Below are 23,328 nucleotides of genomic sequence, written 5' to 3'. Positions count from 1 at the left end.
ACTGAATTACCAAGACATTTCTGAAACACCATGTTACGAGCCAAACACCAAGTCAGCCTAAAAAAAAAATAATGATTTCAAACACTAGTGCAAATAAAGCAAAAAGGAGAAGAAAAAGGAACAGCATGATCTAGGTTTCTACAATTAAATAACAAATACGAACACTCACCCTGTACCATTATAGCATCGATTCTCACTCATTTTCATAGTTTCAGTGTTCTCCAGCACCTCCACACAACCCCCTTTGAGCCACCCTTACCCCAAATCTGCGAGGCCCTGTCGCTGGAGGCACAGCCCCTCCAACACAGAAGGGGATCAACGAAGGAAGATGCAGTTTTAACCTTGTTAAGATCAGTCGGGCTAATCAGCGCTTGGAGCTCAACCGATAAAGCCCCGCTCAATCCCAGGCTGAGCCCAAGCTAGGCTGAAGCACAGCTGTCAAACAGCTGGAGACTGGGAAAGGGCAGGGACAAAACAGATTTCTTTGCTCCTGGGGAGCACACTGGCTGATTTTGCAGAGCAGAGAACGTGTAATGACAAGAAAAAAAAGCAAAGACGGAAAACAAAAATAAAAGAACAGATAACTAGCCCACAGAGAGGAGAAGCCTTGTTAACTCCAGACCACTCCAGGCGCTGCCAAGCTGGCCACGCCACTGCCACACTGGCCACCCAGATTCCTCAGCAGGAGTAGATCTAAGACGGCAAAAAACGTGCCTGTGTCTGACGTGGGACGTGGCAGTGCGACTGGGCCAAGGCCAGCACATTTAAAACCCCTGTGCCCATCAGCAGGGCCCCGCACAACCCCTGGCACCCCCTGCAGTCCGTCCCCCTCCCCCGCCCCGAGCTCCAGTGCCAGTCCCCCTGCAGCTGGGATGCCCACAGAGTGCAGCAGCCCCATGCAGGGATGCCTTCACTTGCTCTGCTTAACACAACTCCGGGCTAAAGCTTTCCCACCCAGACGTGTGCTGCTCTCCACAGGGCACAGACAGAGCCCCAACCATCCTCCTCACTCCGCCACCCCAGGTCCAGGCAAAAGCCCTCAAACAAGGTGCTGCAGCACCTACGCCTGCATGGGCTTGCTGCAGCTCTCAGTCACAGCAACGCAACCTGCTGCTGGCAGCAAGGACAAGGACGCGCATCCTCGCTCGGTGCCAAAGGACTACACACACCTTTTGGGGTGAAGGTATCAGACGATCTCGCTGCCCAGGGAATACCTGAAATTTCTACACGCTATCTATCACACCTTCTACGGCAGCTTATTTAGTTATGGAAATGATGAGTTTGTGTTGCTCTCAAAACTTCCACTCATTTCCATTTCAAGGCAGGCAGCAGGTGAGTTGGCTGGACAAGCCCTCCCAGTTTCATTAAACACTTGGCTTTTGTTGCTTTTTTGCTAAAAGCACTTCACCACCTGGGCAAGACTTTCTGGTGCCCAGATGCATGCAGTGCAAAACCACCACCGTACCTGAGGAACCTCCCGTTGCCGGCAGCCGCTGTTGCACCAGCTGCCTGCCCAAGAAGCATCAACGAGCCTTCCAGAGGGGCTGGGCGGGCAGCCTGCAGCACTGGGTTTCAACGTGGCCACCGGTGTAAAGAGGTATAACTAAAAGCCAACAGACCTGTTGATACAGCACTAGTCAGGCAGTGCACAGAGCAGGTCTCCTAGGGAAAAAGTCGCCAAAACGGGCAGTTGCAGTGTGTCCCTTGTGCAGGCAGCTGCGGGCTGGTGTCTCCACAGCTCTGCCCAGCTGCCCAGGGAAGGCTGAGCAGCATGAAAAGGGTGAAAAATGTTTTTCTGAACACAAGAAAGGCCACTCTCCCCTTCATAACTCCGAGACCCCCTGTTGCTTCCTCCAGGCTTGAATTTTGGGGTAAATTATGCGGTTGCGGAAGATGATGCCCCCTCCTCTGCGCCGTGCTGGGGACCAGCGCTTCTCGCCCCGCAAAGCCAGAACACGGAGCCACCCGGGGCAAAGCGCAGGCAGGAACCCCGTCCCCGGCAGGGCAGGGCACCAGGACATGGGTGCGGTGGAGCCTGTACCGGAGGGAAGAGCAGCAGTGGAGGGAAGGGGCCACTTCACCCCTGCTGAGAAGATGGGGTGAGCTTGGTCCAAGACACTGAGCGGACGCGTGGAGCCCAGCCGGCCTGGGCACGGCGTGGCTGCACACCCCAAGCTACCCCACGGGGACCCCCGGCAGCCAGGGAGGCGGTGCACAGAGCCGGGGGGTGGCTCAGCGCCTGGTCAGACATCGGATGTCCGGATGCTTTCATCGTCCAGGTCAAAGGCGAACGGCTTCTCCTTGAGATGCTGCGGCTCTGACTTGTGCCGCAAGCGCTTGCCTGGCGCAGCTCCAGCATCGCGCTCTGTGAAGGCTGGCATGAACACCGAGTCTCTCAGCAGCGTGGGCATCTCCTCCGGCACCGGCTGCTTCCCCTCTGCCTGTGGCACCGGGGTCCAGGGCTGCCAGGACGAGGTGGAGGGGGCTTTGCACAGTGCTCTCCTCTCCTCCGTCGCCTGCCTCTGCTGGGAGGGGGCCATGGAGCCCCCAGGCTTGACCATGGAGGTGGATCTCATGAAGGACATTTCCTGCAAGGACAGATGCAGAGTGAGCGCTGGGCTGGGGCTGGGGTTTGTGCATGCAATGCTGCGAGCAATTTGCAAAGCTCTGGGGACCAGAACCAGGCTCTTTACAAGCTCTGTAGAAAGGAAAAAAACCCAACCCTAAGCAAACTGGAAGTCTGAATTAAATGGCCCTTTGCCATCTATCGGGCTCTCGCTTGTGCCTTGGAGCAGAGCGGGGTTCACGCAGGTCCAGTTCGAGGGCTGAATCTCCCTTTTCCATGTTTTTCAGGGAAACTTCTCCAGTGACTGGCAAACCACCCCAGAGAGGTCAGGGATCTCACGTCCTGGAAATGGGCTAACCCAGCACTTACACAAGCCACTAAATAATTATCTTACACATTGGCATAATCTTCATTTAACACTAAACTTTAAGCAGAAAGGACATGACCTACCCTCGGGCGGTTTTTCAGGGCCTGGACCGCCCCTGTGATTACTCGGATCCAGCTGTGCATGTCCTCAGGGCTGTCTGCCTGCAACACACACCAGCAAGGATGAGACCCTGCCTTCTGCAAGCCCCCAGCGCAGCCAGAGCTGATCCCCGCCGCGCCGAAGCATGGGCACGCAGGCGGACAGGCTACCAGGGTTCCCGGTATATTTGCTAATAATTCATCCTTGCTTAAAAACCACCACATCACCCTATTTTCCCCTGCAGTAGGGGAACCACTCTTCACAGTGCAGCATTTTTGTATCAGGAATAGATAAAGCATTTAAGAAAAAAAAGCCCCAAACCATTGTCGGGGTGTTAGCAGTCCCTGCAGCAGCAGAGGCTCAGGGTCTGCACCCTGCCAGGAGCCCCCCCGGACTGTGCTCTCTGGGCAGCACGGTTTGGGGCTTTGCCTGTGCGTGTGGGGATGTGCATCCACGGCACGGAACGTCACGCCACGCCAGTGCTCTTCAGGGACTCACCAGTGCCAAGAGCCCTGTGTACATCATCCCCTGCCTGCTGCCGCCTCCTGCCCAGCTCAGCCCAGCAAGAGGGAGACCAACAAGTGCCCCTGCGGAGGGCAGAGGGGGCTGCCCAAATCTGCAGCACAGGCGAGGGGCAGACGCAGCCCGCGCACCCGGGATGCTCATCAGATCGCCCCGTGCTTCTGTCTCTGCTTTTTCCTGCTCACACAAATAGCCGCTATTATAAATAAGCCCAAGGGGAGAAGTGAAACCTCCCGGCAGTTCTCCCCTGCTGCCCATGCCCCGGCGCCAGGCGAAGCTGTTACACACTCATCTGCTTGTGCTTGCTGGCCAGAGGCTGCAGGGGAACAGCCCGTTTGCAGGGACGGGGCTTGCACAAGCTGTCGAGAGCTGAAGTGCTGCCGAAAACACAAACCAGACTCGGCTGCCTCACCTGGATGTAGAAGGTCCTGGAGCTCGTTATGATTTCAAAGAGGTTGTCCCGCATCAGGAGGTCACTAGAAGCAGCGAGAAAGAGATGGTCACTACCCAGAAGTCACCATGGTTGGGGAACAAAATAAAAATAAAAATCTGTGTTTATCCTCATCTCTAGAGTGTGCTGTGGGAAAACATGCTGAAGGCAAACCTTGGATCCCATCAGGACTTGGAGAAGACTCCAGCTCCCCAGAGACCTTCAGCTACACACACACACACCAGCTTCTGCTGTCTGCATGCAAACCCCTGCCCCTCCCCAGAACTGTAACCCATCTCATTTACAGTTTGTTTTAAATGTGAGCCTTCTCTGACTTATTAAGAAGAAACAATTCAAGGATACATTAATAAATTACATTTTACTGTAGCTACAGAGGGGTTTTTTCTCAGTTAATTTTTCATTGCAAGTCTTGAAGTTACTTTAATTTTCTCAGTATTCACTGCAATAAATTGTTCCCAAGACATTGTGTAGCCACCTGTGCTAGTTTAAGGAAAACACCCATATGTGGCTTTCGGCTGCTTTATGAACACCTCTGTTCCTCCACCGCACGATGCTATTTACTGCGCAGGGCCCCCACTCCTTAATCTATGGAGATAAGGGAGCTGCAGGAGAGCCCCTGCCCAACAGAGGCGGCTACTGGCAGGAGGAGGGAGGACAGACAATATCCTGCATCCCGCCACATTTCCCCGATCCACTCGGGGGAGCTGAAGGGGAAGAAATTTCTTAAAAGCAAAATGAAGAGGCAATGTTTAGGTTACGGTGAAACAAGTGAGCGGCCGCACAGCTCAGCCCGGCACCGTCTCGCAGCAGCAGCTGCTGTTGGGGGCCCTCTGGGCTCCCCGAAGGAGGGAGACAAGTTCCCTCCCTGCCTTCCTCGGGCTCAGCCCCTCAGGGAGCTGCTGCCCCAGCACCTGGAGCACTCGGGGCTCCCCTGGGCTGCTCCAGCCTGGAACAACCTGGGGCTACCGCGGGCAAACACAGGCAGGAGCGTTACCCGGACTTGACCAGGCACTCGTGGGTCTTGCAAATGTCCTTCAGGAGAATCGAACGCAAGGGCTCCTTGTCCTGCGGAGGTGAGAGGAGACAGTGATGGGCTTGGCTGGCTCCTGGGCGGGCAGCGCCAGGCTGCGCCTCCCACAGAGCCCCCTGCGCCAGCAGGGCAGCGGCCCCAGACTTCGGCTCGGGAGCAGCTGCTGCCATGCCGGGGCTGCTCACCTGCTCGCACTTGTAGTAACTGATGGAAAATTCATCCAGAACAAAGTACCGGCGCTTCCAGCTCTTCCTCTGGAAAAGAGGAGGAAACCACTTGGTGCTGGCTCTGGTGCTCTCCCCAGAGCATCCCCAACCTGGGGGAAGCAGGCAGCCCAGGGCCACCCCCCAGCTCGGTACCAGGGACCCGCAGCACTCACCACGTTCCCCTGCTTCACGCAGTAGCCGCTCTTGAGGACGGGCGGCCCAGTGGGCGGCTTGGCGGCCGAGGTGGGGATGTAGCTCTGTGAGCGCCGCAGCAGCGGGTGGGCAGCCACGTCGCTGCCCTCCCCTCCATCGCCGCCGTTCTGCAACCAGAGAGCAGAGTCACCGGGGAGCCAGGAGAAAGCCGGGAGGGCTAGAAGGCAGAACACCTCAGCTGGAGGGAAAAGAGGCCAAAGCAAGCCCCGAGCACAGCGCTGCAAGCCAAGGGCTAATCGCAGTGCCTGCGCACGAGCAGGGGAGCAAACCAGTCGAAAGCTGATTTTATCTCATTACATGCAGCTTTTCAGACTGCTGCCCGAGTACTACTCACTATTGTGGTGCCCACATATCAAAAACAACATTAAGAAATTGGAAAGGCTACAGAAAAGTAATTTGAGGGCTGAAGAAAATCCCTTGCAGCAGGGAAGTTAAAGGACCTCATCTGCCTCACTTATCAAACACTGAGAGGGGACTCGACTGCACTGCAGACCCCCTCGGGGGGGAAACGCAAGGAGCTCTTTCATCTGGCAGAGGGAGGCAGAGCAAAACCCACCAACTGGAAGCTGGAGCCAGACAAACCCAAGTTAGAAAGTAGGGATGCTTTCCAGCTGGAGGAGACAATCTATCATGGGAATAAACTGCTCAGGAAAGCCGTGAATTCTCCGCTCCACATTTGCACAGCCAAATTCTCCCAAAAGGAACTGTGATGTTCTCAGATCAGGTGGAAACAACTAACCCTGCTTCCTCTGCCCCAAGCTGTCTCTTGCCAAGTGCAATGCTCGCTGCGATGAGCACAGGCGGGCTGCGCACATAGCTGTGTGCCCAGCACCCATCCCCTGGATCACGTCAAGCACTTCCCAGTGCATCCCAGGGGCCAGATTCCTGCCCTGCTGCCAGAATCACCCTCTTGCGCTGCCCCATCCCCCAGCAGTGCCCTCCCTTCCCCCTCGGCAGCACAGAGGATGGTTGAGATGAAACATCTGTGCTCATGTCCTTCCCCCATCCCTCCAACCCCTTCCTCCAGCTCTGTGCTGAGGTTTGAGAATTGCCATAGCAGCCGGGGCGGCTCTCGCTACCACCAGCCTTATATGGCCCCCGCGCCGGTGCGGTTAACCAGCGACCTGCCCGCGCTGCTCCTTCCAGCACCTTCGAGAGGCTGCCTTGGTTTCTCCGGGACAGACACAAGCAGCCATTTGGCTGGCCCCAAACTGCTGCCCAGCACCTCCGGAGAGCAGCGGAGCAGAGCTCCAGCCCAGCCGGGATGGGGAAGCCACCCGCTCCCCTCGCCTGGGGTGGCACCAGCTCTGCTGAGCATTGCACATGTACGTGTCCAAACCCAGGGATGGGGATGCTGCTGCGACAGGGAGCACCATGCCTGGGAGCCAGCTGATGCTGCCAGCCAGTCTGCAGGCGCAGCCAGAGCAGAGGGCTCCCAGCTGCAGCCCCCGAGCTGTGGCAGGGCAGCGGCGGCCGGGGCAGAGCCAGGAAACCACAGACGCACCCAGGAAGCTGCAGCAGGGGAATAGCCATTTCACGTGGGGCAAGCAGCAAGAGCACGGAAAATATTCCGGCAGCTGATGCACCACCTCTAAAAAAACCCTCAGTGAAAGGAAGAAATCGTGCGAGGGCTGAGGATAGAGCTCGTGGCTCTCAGGAGGTGGTGGCATGGGGGGAGAGGGAGGCAGAGTCAAGGGTCAGAAGGAAAAAGGAGCTTTAACTCACTGAAACAAGAGAAGAAAAGAGAAGAAAAAAGAGAAGAAAAAGAAAGAGAAGCAAGTTTGGCTGCTGCCACTTGTTTGCAAACTTGCACGGCTCCCAGGGACACGGAGGGAGGCACAGCCTTCTCTGCCCTTCCCCACCTCACACACCGGGCTGAGGGTCCAGCAGCATCCCACTGGGCAGTGGCACCAGGAAGGGATGGCTGCTAGCCCAACCCTGGGAGCAGCACCAACCCCACACACCTCTGCACCCTGCTCCTGACAAACCCTGCAGCCAGGAGAGTATTAAAAGCACCTGCCAGAAAAAAAAAACACTGCAATGAACTAATTCTCTGCTCTATTTTGAGTGCTGCCACTGTTAAGAGGTGAAGCGAGACCCAGAGCCAGACAAGTGCCCAAAGGTGGGAGATGGGGAGAGCCACATGCACACCCGGCCACGTGCCGAGGGAAGGGGGTGCAGAGCCACGGCAAGAGGTACCAGCCACCATCTGCAGGATGGGTCAGTCCCTCTGGCTGCTTTGGTGGGGGCAGTGACATGGGGCCCCTCTGCCCCAGGCACCCTAATAGGGGATTTGGACCCACGACGTGCAGGTTGATGGTGTGGGACAGCCAGGAAGCCAAACAGATCCATAGCCTCCTGTCCTCCTCCTCCTCCTCCTCACACTCCCTACTCTCATCACATTTCAGAGCAAGACAAAGGAGAGGTGCTACAGGGTGCTAAGTGCAGCTATTTATACACCCCTGAGTGGGAAGGGTTTGCAGGCACCGAACTGGTTTCCAGAAATGAAAGTGCAAACCAGCCTCCCCAACAGCCCAAACCAGCAACTGCCGCCAGCCCCAAGGCTGGACCCTCCCAGACCCCAGCCCAGCGCCACGCTGCAGGACCCATGCCCACAAGCTCTACTGCTCTGACACGTGGTTAGAGAATGGCAGCGCCCATCGCTGCTGCATAGGAACAGTATTTCTTCATCTGCTGCGCTGTTTAATACTGGTGGGGCACAGCAGGATGCTAAAGCGGTAACAACGCCCCGACAGGCGCTTTCCCTGTGCTCTCCCTCCCCAAAGCAGCAGTCCAAGCAGCATTTGCAACAAGTGATTTGCAGACCCAGCCACCCTCGCCCTGCTCGCCTCGGAAGGCAGCACACCCGTGCTGGCAGGACAGCGACAACAGGAGCCTGACACAACACCCCGCAGGCAGGGACCCTTCCAAGCCCGGCTCAAATGCCAAGGGCCCCGGCAGCGAAGTGCAGGAACATCAAAGCGGGGTGTGGTGGGAATGCCCTGGAGAAAGGTGCCACCTCTTCTGCTTATCCCCATTAGGAGCGGCTCTTAAAACGCTGGGAACAGAGAGACCAAAGCGGAGTGCTGATGTCACAGGGATTTTACCCCCAGGACCTGGGATGGTGCACGGATCCTGCCAGCTCACCTGGTTGATGGAGATGGGTGTGTGGACCACCACCCCCCCGATGATCTCGGTTTTGTAGGCCACCTGGGGCTTCCTCTCCTGGGCCTGGGGCACCACTGGAGGCTTCGCAATCTCCGTGGCCAGTGGGACGCTGCCACCCTTTGGCACCTACAGGAAAGAAAGTGGTGAAGGGCACAGGTGTGACCGAGCTGGGCAGCCCCACACCTGCACCAGCCACCATCCTCTCTGTCCTCCCAACCTAAATGCAGCAATGTCCCTTTAAAAAATAATAAATGAACAAGCCACCCCAATTAAGGAGGGTGTGGGCCACACCTGGGCGGTTTGCAGGAGGCACTGAGATGGGAGATGAGAGGTGGTGAATAATTAAGCATCACCTCACAGGAGTCTGTGATTCACCTCTGCAGCTCGATGTGTTTGTGGGACACCGGCTCCTTTAATTGTCCCCACTCTACGGACAGCTAGGTTTAATGATGAGCTTTCGTCTGCCTAACGAGGCTGAGCAGCAGCACGTCCGCAGGGGTGCAGCAGACAGCCGGGCACTATTTTACACACCAAACCACCCATGTGTCCTGCCAACGCACAGCCGGGCAGGTTGTGTCTCAGCTGCGAGCAGCCCCGCACCCCTGGGCAGCGGGGAGCCGGCTCCCAGTGCTGGCACCCTCACTCACCCTTCCCAGCTCCCCCCTCCAGCACCTGGCCCTGGATACAAAGGTGGGTTTCCAAGATGTCCTTCCTGACTCTGCCTGCACTTCCACTTCCCTAATGCCATTAATCGGGGTCTCTGGCTCTGACCCACCCTCCTGCCTTCCACCCTGAAGCGCACAGGGACAGACACTCGGCCCTCCCCGTGCGAGCCACACCGTGCATCGGCCGCCGGCCGAGCAGAGCTGGCAGCTGCCCTGAGTCCCCCCAGGCGGACGGCTGGACTCGCATTTAGGCTGAGACCTGGGTTAAGTCTTGGGGGGCAGAGGGCTGCGCTGAGACCTCACAAACCCACAGGCAGGAGAGGAGGAAGGACCAAGGACAAGATCCCCATCACCCCCTGGACACGCTGCCCACGCAGGGCCCCAGGTGCTCTCCAACAGCCAGGCAGCGGCGGGCAGAGGGCAGGCGGCAGCGGCACCTTCGCGTGCCATCGCTAGTGCTTCGCAAACGCCGCTGCCATCAGAGCAAGGGGCCAGACGACAGTGGGCTCCCACACGCCTGCACTGCACAGCCCCGTGCAGACCACCAGCATGCACCGGCCACTTGCCCCAGCAACGTGGGCAAGCAGGAGGCTGGAGCCGGCACAGGCTGCCCAGCCGGAGGAAACTGTTTCATAACGCAGATGCAGAGACATTGTGGGCAGAGGCAGAGGGAAGGAGCTGCATCTCTGCAGGCAGCGGCACCAGGGGGAAGGTGCTGCTCGGCACTCAACGTGGGGCAGCGCTGCCACCAGCTTGAGCCTCCTCGTGCAGAACTGAGCAGAGCCCCTTGTCACGGTCACACCAGCCCACTGCATGCCTCACACCTTCAGCCACCAGCGCTGTGGCTACAAAGGCAGCACATGGTGAGGAAACACAGGAACCGATTTGCCAAGAGCAGAGGAGAAGTCTCCGTGAGAAGCGGAAGCTGAACCTGGATCCCTGCACCAGGAGCAATGCCCGAATTGCTGCCCCATCCTTCCCGTCCCACCGCGGCAAGTGGCTCAGACAGCAGCAGCGTGCACCCAACGTACAGCGCACACGGGTGTGCTCGGTGTGATGCACACCCCCCCAGCAGAGCCCGGGGAAGAGGGAGACCACTTAAAGCCCAGAGGCTGGTAAGGGTTAGAACACTGCTGAAAGCCAGAACGTCTCCCATGCCCTTCCGTCCCCCTCCACCCACGCCAAGGTGACGAAGCCACTGCAACTGGGAGCAGCCCAAGAAAACCCAGGCGCAAACGGAGACCGATGGGAAGCTGCAGAGCAGGGAGAGGAATTTCCCACGCAGGGCAGAGTGGCAGCGCCACCCGCATCCTGGTAGCCCTGTGTTTCCTAGCCAGCCTGCGAGAACTCCTCCCTGCAGGGCTGGACGAGCCGGTCGGCCAGCTGGGACACAGCCAGATGAGAAGAGCTGGCCAACAGCAGGGTCTGAAAGCCACAGCGCTTTTTTGCAGAAAGAGAAGATGCCTCTCTTGCTACCATCACACCAGCTCCCACCTCAGCAACACGGGCTGCCTGCAAGCAATTACCCTGGAGGAAAGTACTCCGGTAGCACACCTAGACAAACATCTCTGGTTACAACTCCTACCCAGTTTTGGAGGAGGGCTTTTATCACCTGAATAAAAGAGAAGGTACAAGCCAGAGCCCGTGTAGTCGTCACATTTAATGTATTTGCAGATAAAAAAAGAAAATACAAGCCAGGTCTGGCATTGTAGATGAGTTTCCCCCAGGGACTACAACACAGCACTCCAGTGATTTTAAAAAAAACTCAGAAGCTATTTGATAGGCCCCAATCCTAAACTGTTTGCCATGATTCTTCCTTATATTTAATTTGCAAACCACAAACAACAGGCATCAGTGCATGATCTAGTAAAACTGTGCTAGCATTAAACATTGGCAATGCTTCTAATTGTGGTTATGCTGAAGCCTGCTATGCCCTTGACCCTTTTGCAGGATCCCACACACCCCAGGCTGGGAAGGATCCATCCTGCAAACACCCAGCCCAGGAGCCCCAGCACAGACTGTACTCCTGCTCTCACTGCGTGGGAGAGGGAGCACAGCAGCATCCCTCATCGCCAGCAGCACCGGGCAGCTGAGGAGCACAGACTCTGTGAGTTACTGGGTCAGTGACCATTAGTTTACGGTTATATGGACACAAGAGCGAACGAGAGGAGATGGCAGAAAAAATCCTTCAGATCCAGGCACAATCCGCCCTGCAGTGCCCTACAGTGCAGGGCATTTGCTACATTTCATCACAAGACCTTGTGTTCCAGGAAGAATAAAAACTGAGTAAATAAATTACTGAGGCACAAGAAAGATGCCCTTTGACAGCCACAGCAAGGAGTCGTTACGCACAACCCCAGCCAGCAAGAGCAACAGGAGGGAAACGGCCCCAGAGCAGCGGGGATGGGAACGGCTCCAGCAGGACCTTCCCTGGGTGCAGCTGCCGCACCCCCCCGCAGCTGGACAGGGAGGGCAGAGATGGGCAAGCAAACGACAGCAAAGTAGATCCCAAGCAGGAGGATCCCTGGGGATGCTGAACTTCCTCAGTCTGGAGCCAGACCCCTGAGAGGGGTCACCGTGTAGCTCTGGTCTTGCAAAGGGCGACAGCAAAGCCGTCCATCCCTGCGTGCTGAAAGGCTGCGTCCCCAGCACATCCCTCCTCCGCTCGCAGCATCCCTCCCGCAGATCCAAACCAGCACACAGCCTGTGTCAGAGCTCTCTGCTCTCGCAGGGCTGGCTGGGGCACCAGGGCACGCTCCCCTGGGAATGAGGGGGTTTTGGGAGCTACAGGCCCCTGTTACAGCAAAGCAAGGGGTGCACCAGAAGCAGAGCCAGCTCCAGAGGAGGACAAGATGCTGCAGCCATTAGCTGAGAGCTGTGCTCCCCTCCCTCCCCAGCGTGCCTCGGCTCTAGCCCAGAAGAGAACCTGGGAAGTCTGACGCAGACCTGCTCCTGGGCCAGGGGCAGCCTGGCCGCCGCCACAGCTGCTCCCCGCGTGGGACCGGGAGGCGATGCAGGAGGAGAGCACTGCAAGAAGGAAGAGCGCAGCTCTTCCAGGCGCTTATCGAGTGGGCCATCAGGGCAGGACACAGCAACACCAGAGATGAGCGTAACGCAACCTACCGTGATCTTACTGGCCCGGTTCAGCGCCTCCACCCAGTCCTGCAGGTCCTTCTGATCGCTGGCTTGTAAGAAATAGCGCTGAGATAAAGCATTGATAACTATCAAAGAAGGGAACAAGAAGAAGAGTTAGGGAACCCCATTCAGTGCTTAGCATAATCAAACAAACAATAAATCAACAATACAGCACCTCTCAACGCCCAGACCAAGTGATTTGCAGATACTGGTCTCGTAACCTCTTGCATGGAACAGCGGCTGAGGGGCCAGCGCTGGGGCATGGAGCAGGGATGCAGCAGCTGGACGCGCCCTTGCACCAGAGCTTGGGGAGGGCAGGGCTGAAGCCAAGGCTGTGGCATAGCCAGACTAGGGCTTAATTTGCTGCTGAAGTTTGCCCCTTGCACAGGGCGTTTGAGGGCCCCCTGGGACTCGCTTCACTCAGCTCTCAGGTTTTAACTCCCATCCAAACCGTTGGTGGGAACACCCACAGGGGGATGTGCCATGCGCTCTGGTCTTTGTCTTGGGCTACATCCCTTGTCATAAAGTATTGCAAAGGCAACCTCGTTCCCTTGGGACAAGTATGTGCTTGTGCCATCATTTTTGTTGCTTTAAACACGAGTTCATAGCTCATACACGAGGCACTGAGGCAGCGTGGGTAGGGCTGAGGCTGTTGGGGGGGGGGGGGGCAGTTGGATACCAAACATCCCTTCCTTGCACCACAGCAGCAGAAGCTTCTGCAGGTATTAAAATGGAAAAAAAAACAACCTGTATTGCACAAGGTAGTGCAGCACAATGGGGCACACGGAAAGGATTCAGAAGCACAGCAAAACTGAGGGACCGTCACGGAGGGAACCCACAGGGCCTTGCCTCCCTCACCAAGCTCTGTCTGTGCATCTCACGTGGGCAGTCCCAGTGACAGGGCCACCACATGGGCCTGTGGCTCGCACTAGCCCTGCACTGGCCCTCTGGCACAACGTGCCAGGCACTGCCAGCAACCCCTTCCCTCCCTGACTGCCAGGACACTGCAGGCAGGTCCAGGGGGTCTGGACAGCAGCAGCCTGGAGGGCTCACGGGGGAGACACCCAAGCTGCAGCCTCCTGTGGGGTTCCTCCCTGGCACAGCCTCGCGGGGGTCCCCCTCACTCACCAAAGCAGAATGGAGTTTTCGGCTTCTGTTTCGGGGTGGCGATGCTAACCTGCAACAGAGGAAATTAAAGAAAAACTTAAAAGATAATAGCACAGGCTAATGGCACACGTGAGAGCTGAAAGTTCCCACACACACGGCCACGATGGAGGAGAACTGGTGCTGCCCAAGCTCCCAACTCAGTCCATGCTCCCGGTTCCTCCAAGCCCCCAGCCCAGCACCAGTGCTGCAGTGTCAGTGCAGGGGCGAGCGCCCAGCTGCCGGCACACCACCAGTGGCAGCCTCACCATGCCCTGGCCAGCAGCCGCTCCAGCACGGGGGGAGGCACCGCCTGCCCTCCCCAGCCCCCCGATCACCCCCGTCTGCAGATGGGGAAGAGAGCCAGCCAGCCCGCATCAGGGGACAATGAATGCGGCCGGTGAGCAGGACCCAGTTAGTACACCTTCCCTGCGCACCTCCCGGTCGGAGCCCGGCTGCGTGCCACTGTGGGAGCCCACAGACCACCGCTCCCACCCCAGGCTCCGCCACCCCGGGAATGCCAGGCAGGACCCCCCGCAGCACGGATGCCAGGCTGATGCTCAGCACCACCCTCGGGGTGCCGGCATGTCCCGTGCCCATGAGGACAACATGCATGGCATGAGCCCAGGAGCTGCAGCACAGCTGCGCGAGCTCTCAGGAACTGGCCCGTATCAGACATAACGCAGACCACATGTGGCAACGAACGCGTGGTCCCAGGGGAAGGTCAGCGCAGAGACGGGGCTTTCATCTCCCGCTGTCCCCCCCCGGCACTGGCTGCACTGTAAAGCAAAGGACAGAAAGCTTTCAAAGGCCTTGAAAATGCGAGTTTCTGCTGGACTAACACAGTCGCTCTTGTCAGCAATTAAGAAAATTGAGGGAAAATAGCAGTGGTTTCTCCCTAAAGAGTAGGAATCATTTATATAAGAATAATATTCCCCGGGGCTCCAAGCACAGCATTCATGGAGTATTTATTCTGACAGGCTTCCTCCTTCAGAGCCAGTCTATAATGCTTTAAATATGTTTTCTCAAGCAAACCTCCATTTTTCTGGCATATTTACCGTTGGTAGTTAGAGCTGCTGGCATAACCCAGTCCTGCAGTTTGTGACCAAATGCTGTCCTACAGCAATTTTCATTTAGGCTAAAACATATATAATTTATAAGTGAGGCTCCTTCTGAAATGGGGAAGGCTCAACCTCCCGGCGTTGCTTCATCTGCGCTTAATTTATAAATCATGATTCAGCAGGAACAGAGAGACCCGTCCAATTCTTTATCCGGCTCCAGCACGGAGCTGAGCCTGGCACAGTGGCCGCAAGCCCCCCACTTCCCCCGGCAGCAGCCGAGGGGCAGCTCATGGGAGGAGGATGGTGGCAGCTCTGCTTTCCATGGCCGCGGCTCAACGCGGTCCAGTCACCAGCCCTGCAACAGTTGTCCCTGACTGCGCTACTTTTGCCTTCCCGTGGAAGCCAGATAATGCCACTAAGACACACACAAGACTAAGTTTCCAGAGGTTTCATCCCTCAGGGTGCCGCTCTCGATGCACTGGTGCTCCTAAACCCACTGCAAGGGGGATCCTGGCACCATCTCTACCTCCCTGTCTTCACTGGGCTGGAGGAGCCGCCTGCTGCGGACCTGGGGCTCCAGCAGGACCAGCGGCGGGCAGCCCCGCACCGGCGTTACCGGGACTGAGTGCCGAGGGGCTCCGCAGTACGCGCACAAACCCTGGCCCGGGCCGGTGCCAGAGCAGCAGCGCCAAGCCATCACCAGCTCCGCGTCCAGCTGTACCGACACCGCACGCCTGGCCCCACTCAGCCTCGTTCCTTGCAGCAGAGCAGTTCCTCTTTGCCCGGCACCCCGACCTCGCAGCCATCCCATGCCGCTCGGCAGCTGAGGCCGAACACCAGTCCCAGCGCTAGGATCAGCCGTGCCACAGCAATGCTCCCCGCTCCCCGCCCAGGCTCCTGTCCCAGGGAGGAGGGCACAGGCTTGGGCAGGATGAGACCTTGCCTCAGGCGCTGCCAGGGTGAGCCATCACCTCTCCTGGGAAAGCTGCACAGACACAGGGACAACAGGGAGCATTCATTTTCCCTCGCCCCACCCCGACATTACCTTGGAAATATAGGTCAGCTGCAGAGATCCGACAGCACCCGCACCGATGGCCAGGTTCTGCAAAACATTTAATGAGCAATGGGAGTTAAATGACAGGCAGAACGCAGAAGAGGCGAGCCAGGCTGTCATTCAGCATCACTGGGGTCAGGCAGCAAAAGCAACAGCCACGCTGCCGGCCTCGGCTGCTTCCCTTCTGCGTGCTCCTGGTTCATCTCACACCCTACGAGCAGCCGGCGCCAAGCACCATGCCCTCCCCGGTCCTGCTCACAGCCCCGGGCAGCCCCACCTCAGGTGCAAGCTGGGCTCCAACTCCCCAGTGCGGCACTGGGAGCCGGAGCCTGGGCCACCACCGGCCCAGAGGCTGCAGCTGAGCAGCTGAGTGCTTCCCCTTGCAACAAGGCAATGAAGAATCTGCCACAAGATGCTCTTCAGGAAGGCAGGTGCCTCCCCAGCCTACAAGCAGCACTTGAGCACCGTGGGGTTTCCAGGAGGGTCTTCCTAGAGCTCAGCTCTGGCTCTTGCTCTTTTGAACTTGACTGCAAGCACTGGGGCAGCTCCCAGAGACACTGGGCACAACAGGCACAGACTCCATCTCCCCCAGCTACCCAGCTCCTGGTCTAAGAGCTTTTGCTGCATGATACCACTTCCAAGATGACAACTATTTCTAAGATAACCTCTCCTCTTTCTTGTCATCACTGTCTCTACACTAAGACACAAGGAGATGTAACGCCTCACGTTGGCACAGCATCTCTATAGGCTCCTCCAAGGTGTCAGTGGCAGGGCAGCCCTGGAACCCACAACAGTCACCGGGGGGCTGCTCTGCTGGAGTTTGGTCGGGGCCACATCAGCTGCAGGAGACCCTGACAGACAGCATCGTCCTTCGGGGAGCCGGAGGAGATGCCTCCACCACGGCAGCCCAGCAGGGAGGCTGGGATGTGTCTACACACTCCTCAACAATTTCCACAGACGTGCCCATGGCCAAGCAGCATGGGACCCTACCTGAGGGTTGTCCATGTACCACAGGAGGCAGTTGGCCTGGGTGTCCAGGATGAAATACCTCCGCAGAAACTTGCCACAGGTCTCATTTTCTTCAATGTCCAGGAACCCGCAGATACGGTTCTGTCGATCCAAGTACGGCATGCCGGGCTCCTTCTCGCATCACCCTGCGGAGGAGGGACAGGCAGGGAGAGGTGGGTGCTCTGCTCCCACAGCCCCAGCTCCCCAAGAGGCTGCTCCTGCACCCACGGCCACCTCAACCTGTTGGTGCCAGACGTGCTGCGATGCCAGTGCACTCGCCCAGCCTGCATCTGAGCTCACAAGAGGGAAGGGGCAACCTGCCAGGGCTGGTCCAAATGAGCACGTTAGCTGCCTCCCCTCACTGAAAAATGAGGCTTTTTCATAAATGCGTCCCTCCCCACAGAGGTGCACATGGCCCCCTGGCCCCGAGAGCTGCCAACCCCCCTGCGGCCAGCGAGCTCGAAAGGCGTGAAAGCCTGCACGAGGCTCAAAGGTGGGGCTGGGGCTTCGCTCCTCACCCAGCCCCCTCCTCTGCATTGAGTCCCACGGCCGCTGGCCAAGTTACCTGCAGGTCCAACTTCCCAACCTGCCCAAACCTCCTGCTGCAGCTGCCAGGCCTCCACAGCCCTTAACACACACAAAGTCAAACGGCTACCGCCAGGCGCTCGCGCTGCGGGGAAGCTGCCAAACATGAACGTCACCCCACACGCCCTGGTGACAAGAAGGGGTGCCAGCGTGCCGGCCCCGGGTGCAGGCAGGAGCAGGGTAGATCACACCAGCAAGGTGGACCAAAATAGCTCAGCAAGGAACTGCAGGACTCTGGAAACCCGGGAGCTGCAGATGGAGTCAGTCGCTGCACGGTGCTGAACAAACGCAGTGACAGACTGATTCCAAGTGACGGTCCTGGGCCCCCAGCCACTCCATCACAGTGATGGTCGCATCCCAGCGGCTGCCCCCCGGAGAGCTCAGCAACGTGGGGTGGCAGCCCACTTACAGAGGACAAAGTAGCCACAAAGGATCTGGTGGGAGATACCGGGTCCCTGGGAACTGCAACAAAAAATAATCCCAAAGCAGACTGTGCGCTAGAGAGAGCCTGAGCACACTCCCAGGAAATGGAAAACAATCTGCAACTCCAGCAGAAAATCTGTGCAGCCAGGATGCAGAGTCAGCAGGGAAAACAATGACCCATCGCCGCGGGGCCAAGCCGTGTCACCAGGTCTGCCAGGGGCACGGACCCTCCCCAGCGCTGCCCCCAGCCAAGGCGAGCCCGGAGGTCACCTCAGAGCCCAGCCCGGCCGCTGTGGAGGAGCGGAGCTGGGCTGCAAGGACAACCTCGTGGGCAGCCGCTGCACAAACCTCCTCTGCCAAAGCAGGGAAAACGCCACGCCAAGCCTGCCGCGGGACGGGACGGGGCACGACGGCCCCGAGCAGCCAGACCAGGGAGCGTGGCAGCCGTGTGCCCACGAAACAGGCTTTGCTCGTGTCCCCTGTGGGCACCAGACGCGGGGAGCCCAGCGTCGCCCTCAGCCACCCCGCAGCAGCCACTGAGTCAGCAGCAGTGGGTGCACATTGCCACCGCTTGAATTTGGCAGCAGCTCCCGCCCACCGCGCACGGCAGAGCTAGAGCCACGGTGAGGGGAGCCCCCCAGCACCCCTGCAGTGGGGCTGCCCCAGCCACTGCGCCATCGCTCCCAGCCATGCGCTGGCAGCGAAGGCAGCGCCGAGAGCCACGGGCACATCCCTCCGCCCGGGCAGAGCCCCCTCGCCGCGGCTCAGGCTGGGCAGGCAGCGATGGAGGTGGCCGTTACCGAAAGGATGCGAGCTGAACCCAGTGTGGTTTGTCCGGTAGAAGAGGGGTGATTTGCACAGGTGCCACGAGCCGAGGCTGAACAAATAAAAGATCTCATGCAGAAAAGGAGGAAATACTATTTTTGAACCGAATGGCTGCAGTGGAGTGGGGCCCTGAGAGGCAAGCATTGTGCAAGAGTTGTGGTGCAGCTGCAAAGGTAGAGGTGGCAGAAAACAAGTCAACCTGTTGTGAGGATCTCAGAGTTTATCATCAGCGTTTCAGAGATGGGTATCACTGCTTTGCTGAGAGGGAAATCATACTGCTTCAGTAGAAGAGATTGTTTTAAAACAACACGTTTGCCCTGATGCAAAGGTTATGTGGGCACTTTGCATTTTTTTTGTGGGCGGGGGGAAGCACACAGAAAGCAGATTCCCAAGTGCCCTCAACCGTACCAACACGTTCAGACCAGGCCTCATAAATTATCTCTTCCTCCTGCTGCTAATAAAAGTCCAGAGACTTCTGCTTATGAGAGGAATGAGAAAGAGCTGAGGTGTGCCACAGGCAGCAGAGGGATGAGCCCCCAGCCCCTCAGGGCTGCGGTGCCAGACCCATGGGACGCCTCCTGGGACCCCCTATGCTCCCCCTGCCATCCTTAATTAACACGGGCTGGGCTGAAAGCCCACAAACCAGCTCAACTTTTCTGCTCCAGCTGACCTCAGACTGCACTTGGATATGCAAAAATCTTTGGGCAGAGGAGATTGCAATTGCTCCAGACTCTGCCCTCCAGACCACACTCCCCTGAGCCAGCCAGGCTCCCTGTCCCCTCACACCCCACTGCCTGCAGGACATGAACTGTCTGTCTCCTTGCAGCCACTGAGAACTGCACTTTTCCATAGGAAAAGGATAAAAGTAGCATCTCCAGCTCCACCAGCATGTGGGTATTTGTTCCCTCTCCTCAGGAACCCCGGGAGGGCTGGAAAATCCTCAGTTTGCAATAACCTTTGCTATTTATACAGCACTTTGTAAACTCCCCGTCACAAATATTTCTATGTGAGACTCAAACTTGTGCTTTCTGTAGGAAGGACACAAGACTAAACCTGAGGGGGAGAGTAAGAGGGACTTCACAGAAAATCAGCATCATTTAAAGGTGCGGATGAGTCCCTGACGGCCTCGCTGTGAGGAGGTGCTCCAGGGGGCAGCCTTTACGGAAAGACAATGGACACCACACTGGCACTGGGCACAGGAAGGTTTACCGATGATGCACATGCCCGACTCATGGAGGCTAATCCACCATCCAGTGACTTGAACTTCCTGAGCATGCCACCGAATCAGGCCCTCAGGGTCTCACGACCAGATCCCATTTATGAATTTACACCATTTTGTAATAAGCACATTGGAGACTTCCAGGGCTCTTCCCCACCTCTGAAGCAAATGACTTCCCAGCTTTTTGAGAGTCATAATATCCCACCAAAAAGGACAACCCTTTTCTGGCTCAGTTAACAAGATGACTAGAGCAATTAGGCTACAGAAGGTTTACAGCAAAAAATACCCTCTCGCCTGCCTCCCGAGATCCAGGTAAGCGCTTCCCACGAAGAGCAGAAGGTGCAGGGCACCGTCCAAACGGCTCCCGAGCCCCGCTCTGCAGTCACTGCTGGCTCCAAGGCCTCGTGTGCAGCCACACAGCCAGACTTTCCAGGAAGCACCCCCAGGACGCCAGCGCTTCACTGCACCGTCACGGCTGCCCATGCCCTCTCTGCCCAGCTCCTGGCACTCACAGCACAGCTACAGCCACAGGAGCGTGACCCAGGGACACCCCGCAGCAGAAAAAGCCAAGGCAATGAGACCTGGCATTCCAAGCATCGCAGCAGCACTGGCCAGAGGCATCTCCCCGCCACCTCGCCCCAAAGCACAGCCCATTGCACCTGCAGGCAGCCCCAGCAAGCAGCCTCAGCATCATCATCCTCCTCCCCTCTCACCCACCCATCTGAGCTGCCCTGGTGCTGGCTGGGGCACAGGACGGGTACCCCCGTTTCACAGGGGCTGCAAGCTGCGATGCCCACTGCCCCCATGCAGCTCCGCGAGATCGGGGTGATGGCTGCGAGCCGCAGCGGTTGCAGCACTACTTCCTTTTACCTGGTCTTGCAAAGGAGTTTCCAGCGTTCACCCCGCCGCCGTCGATCCGCAGGCTGACACACGAGGCAGACGGTGTAGGCAGAGCCCAGCAACTAACTCATGCTAATTCCAGACGTTTGCCTTAATTAAATAATTAACCTGTTGAAAGGCAGGCTGGGAGCAGCAAGGATGCGTTTCTCCAACTCCCCACAGACAAACAGCCAGGAGAACGCTCGGAATCGCTGCAGATCCCGACGCTCCCCGTGCGTTTGCTGCCGACCCCACAGACCCCAGCAGAGAGCAGTGCGTGCAGCACCCCCGGACCTCCCGCAGGGACCCCGTCCCCCAAATCAGGGGCTACCAGCAGGAGCAGGCCCCGCTGCCCCCAGCCCCCCCACGCCCACGCTGCCAGCACTAACGTGCAGGAGCGACGGGCACCGCCGCCAACGCCGCGCGGCCTCTTCCCTCCAGATGCTTCCAGCTGCGGAGCCTGGAGTTCCTGCCGCATCCCGGGACCGGCGGAGCAGCCCCGCTTCCCAGCTCCACCCCGGGGCCGGGCCCCCCCGGACCCCCGGCACGGCAGCCACCCAGCGCCGGGCGGGGCGGGGGGCGCTCCAGCGCCTGCAGCCGCCCCGAGCCCGCGGAAGCCCCTTCGCCGGGGGAGGGCTGAGAGGCAGCGCCGGAGGGAGGAGGGGGCAGCGAGGCCCCCCTGCCCACCCCGCGGGGTCCTCCAAGAAGCGCCCGAGAGGGGAGCGCTGCGCACGGGCGGGACGGCGGCTCCGCGGCCACGCGCAGCGCCCCGCACTCACCCCGCGCTGTCCGTGGGCTGCGCCCCCCGCGCATGGCCGGCGGGGCGGGCCGGGGGCTGCGGCGCGGCGCGCACGCCGAGCGGGGGGGGGGCGGGCGGAGGGGGTGTGCCCCTGGCTCCGCCGCCGCTTTTTTCCGGGTTAATTACGTCTGCCATTAGCAAACCCGGCCCCGGATGTGAGTGCGGGGCGCGGGGGGGCGGCCCGTGGGGCGGGGGGAGCTGCGCGCCCCTGCACCCCGCGCACCTGCAGCGGCCCCGGCGCCGGGCTGGGTGCGCCCCCACGGGCAGCCGCCGCGGGGGTCCCGATTGGGGCCAGCCCGGTCCCGCTGCCCGCCCGGAGCGCTGCACCTTCGCCGCGGGGTGGGCGAGCTCCTCCGAGAGCCCCTGCCCAGCCGCAGGGCCATCCAGGCAGACCCCCACCCCACCCCACCCCCCGCAAACTCGGCAGAAAGCTGCTCGGTACATCTGTGCCCTCCGAGAGCTCCTGCTCCGACACCGGGACGCTCGGGCAAAATGCTTCCCAGGCCCCCCACGAGCTGCCCCGTGAGGAACGGCTGCATCCCCACCACGTGAAACTGCCCCCCCCCACCACCACCCGGGACCCACCACCCCAACCGAGACCCCACCTGGGCAAGGGCCAGCCCGCAGCGGGGCGAGCAGCGCCTGCGCCACCAGCAAGATGCTCAAAATAGCAAGTGGCTTCGCATGCAAGGGAAGTCAAGGGTGGGCACGCTCCGGTGGTCCTGCCGTACAGTTAGGCCTCACACTGACACAGAATCCCAGGGCTTCCAAACCACACAGGGCTTCACTGCTGCTTTACAGAACCTTGCTCTACTCCCACGGCCTTATTATGGGGTGCAATGTCAGATACAGCAGCATCAGGGCAGATAACAGGCACATGACCGAGAGCGGCATGCGTCTCGGGTGAACTGCCCCAGCCTCTGCATCAAACCAGAGCAATCCCCGCTGGTTTTGTTTGTGGTTCAGATCCAGGCTCCACCAAGCCGACTGCCCCATGCGTTCCCCCCTCCCCAAGCAGCAGTTAGAGCACTCACACGCTTTCACACCAGCCCAAGGATGCACACGCATCTCTGTGGGCACATGCACGTGGAGTGGCAGAGCTCAGAGCTGGCACCGCAGGAAGGGGGGGAGGCTGGAGAGGATGAGCCCCCATCCGGACCCTGCAAAAACACCACAGCACTGCGGGACAGAGCAAGCGCCCGATGGGGTTGGCACACCAGCCTCGCAGGGGGAGAGGGGCAAACCCTGCCAGGTAACACAGAGGTTATGCTGGGTGTCCAAACTGAATTGCACCGCTCACCAAAACACCGCAGACACCCTTGCAGCAGGTGAGGTCTCTGGGGAGCCAGCAGTTAACCCTGCAAACAGTTATTCGTGTGCTCGTGGAGCCCTGGGGTTCCTCCTCACCTGAGGAAGCTGCAAAAACGAAGCCTGGAGTTAATAATTGATGTTTTCCAAGAGCAGCCACTGCTCCCCTTTGTGATGTGGTCTCAGGGTCCTTGCCATCTTCATGAACCTCCTCCTTTGAAGCCCAGGGCAATCAGGCATGTGCTGGGCTTGCAGGCACTGCCTGGTCACCCAGAAAACTTCACAGTTGCATCAACCAGTCATTTGTTTGTCAGTCATCTGAGCCCATTACCCACACCCCAGAGGTGCCTACCTGGCTCAGCCGATGTAGCCCAGACAGTCAGTGGTGCTCACACCCAGCCCGGGGGATCAACTCTGCAGAGCTCTGCACCAGCTCTACTCGCCTCCAAGCAATGCCAGTGACCCCAGCCTCCAGCTCCATGCCCCTCACTCATGCTGTATCGTCAGGGTCTTTCCTTTATTTAATTTTAAGTGCTGAGGATCCAGTGCTACACATTTGCAGATTTTCTTCCCAGAGCAATTGCACCCTGTTCAGTGCTTGC

General features: G+C 58.7%; 1 protein-coding gene across 3 annotated transcripts; it reads right to left on the bottom strand.

The window, feature by feature from the left end:
* Positions 1-843: 843 nt before the first annotated feature.
* Positions 844-23,328, bottom strand: PLEKHA2 (pleckstrin homology domain containing A2). Of its 3 annotated transcripts, none has more exons than XM_037371757.1 (13): positions 21,399-21,477; positions 20,611-20,730; positions 16,671-16,834; positions 15,672-15,728; positions 13,551-13,599; positions 12,411-12,508; positions 8,602-8,748; positions 5,415-5,561; positions 5,221-5,289; positions 5,000-5,070; positions 3,967-4,030; positions 3,017-3,094; positions 844-2,588 (listed from the first exon to the last, which is right to left on the bottom strand). In XM_037371757.1, the coding sequence occupies exons 3-13, from the start codon at positions 16,809-16,811 to the stop codon at positions 2,244-2,246; spliced, it is 1,266 nt and encodes a 421-aa protein (XP_037227654.1). In that variant the 5' UTR covers positions 16,812-16,834; positions 20,611-20,730; positions 21,399-21,477; the 3' UTR covers positions 844-2,243. The 3 variants fall into 3 exon arrangements, with proteins under 3 accessions (XP_037227654.1, XP_037227655.1, XP_037227656.1); XM_037371758.1 differs by lacking the exon at positions 21,399-21,477 and adding an exon at positions 21,009-21,383; XM_037371759.1 differs by lacking the exons at positions 20,611-20,730; positions 21,399-21,477 and adding an exon at positions 23,079-23,328.

This window comes from Falco rusticolus, chromosome 20 (genome assembly GCF_015220075.1).
Source record: "Falco rusticolus isolate bFalRus1 chromosome 20, bFalRus1.pri, whole genome shotgun sequence".
Taxonomy (NCBI): domain Eukaryota; kingdom Metazoa; phylum Chordata; class Aves; order Falconiformes; family Falconidae; genus Falco; species Falco rusticolus.
This window is presented reverse-complemented; position numbering and strand designations above follow the sequence as displayed.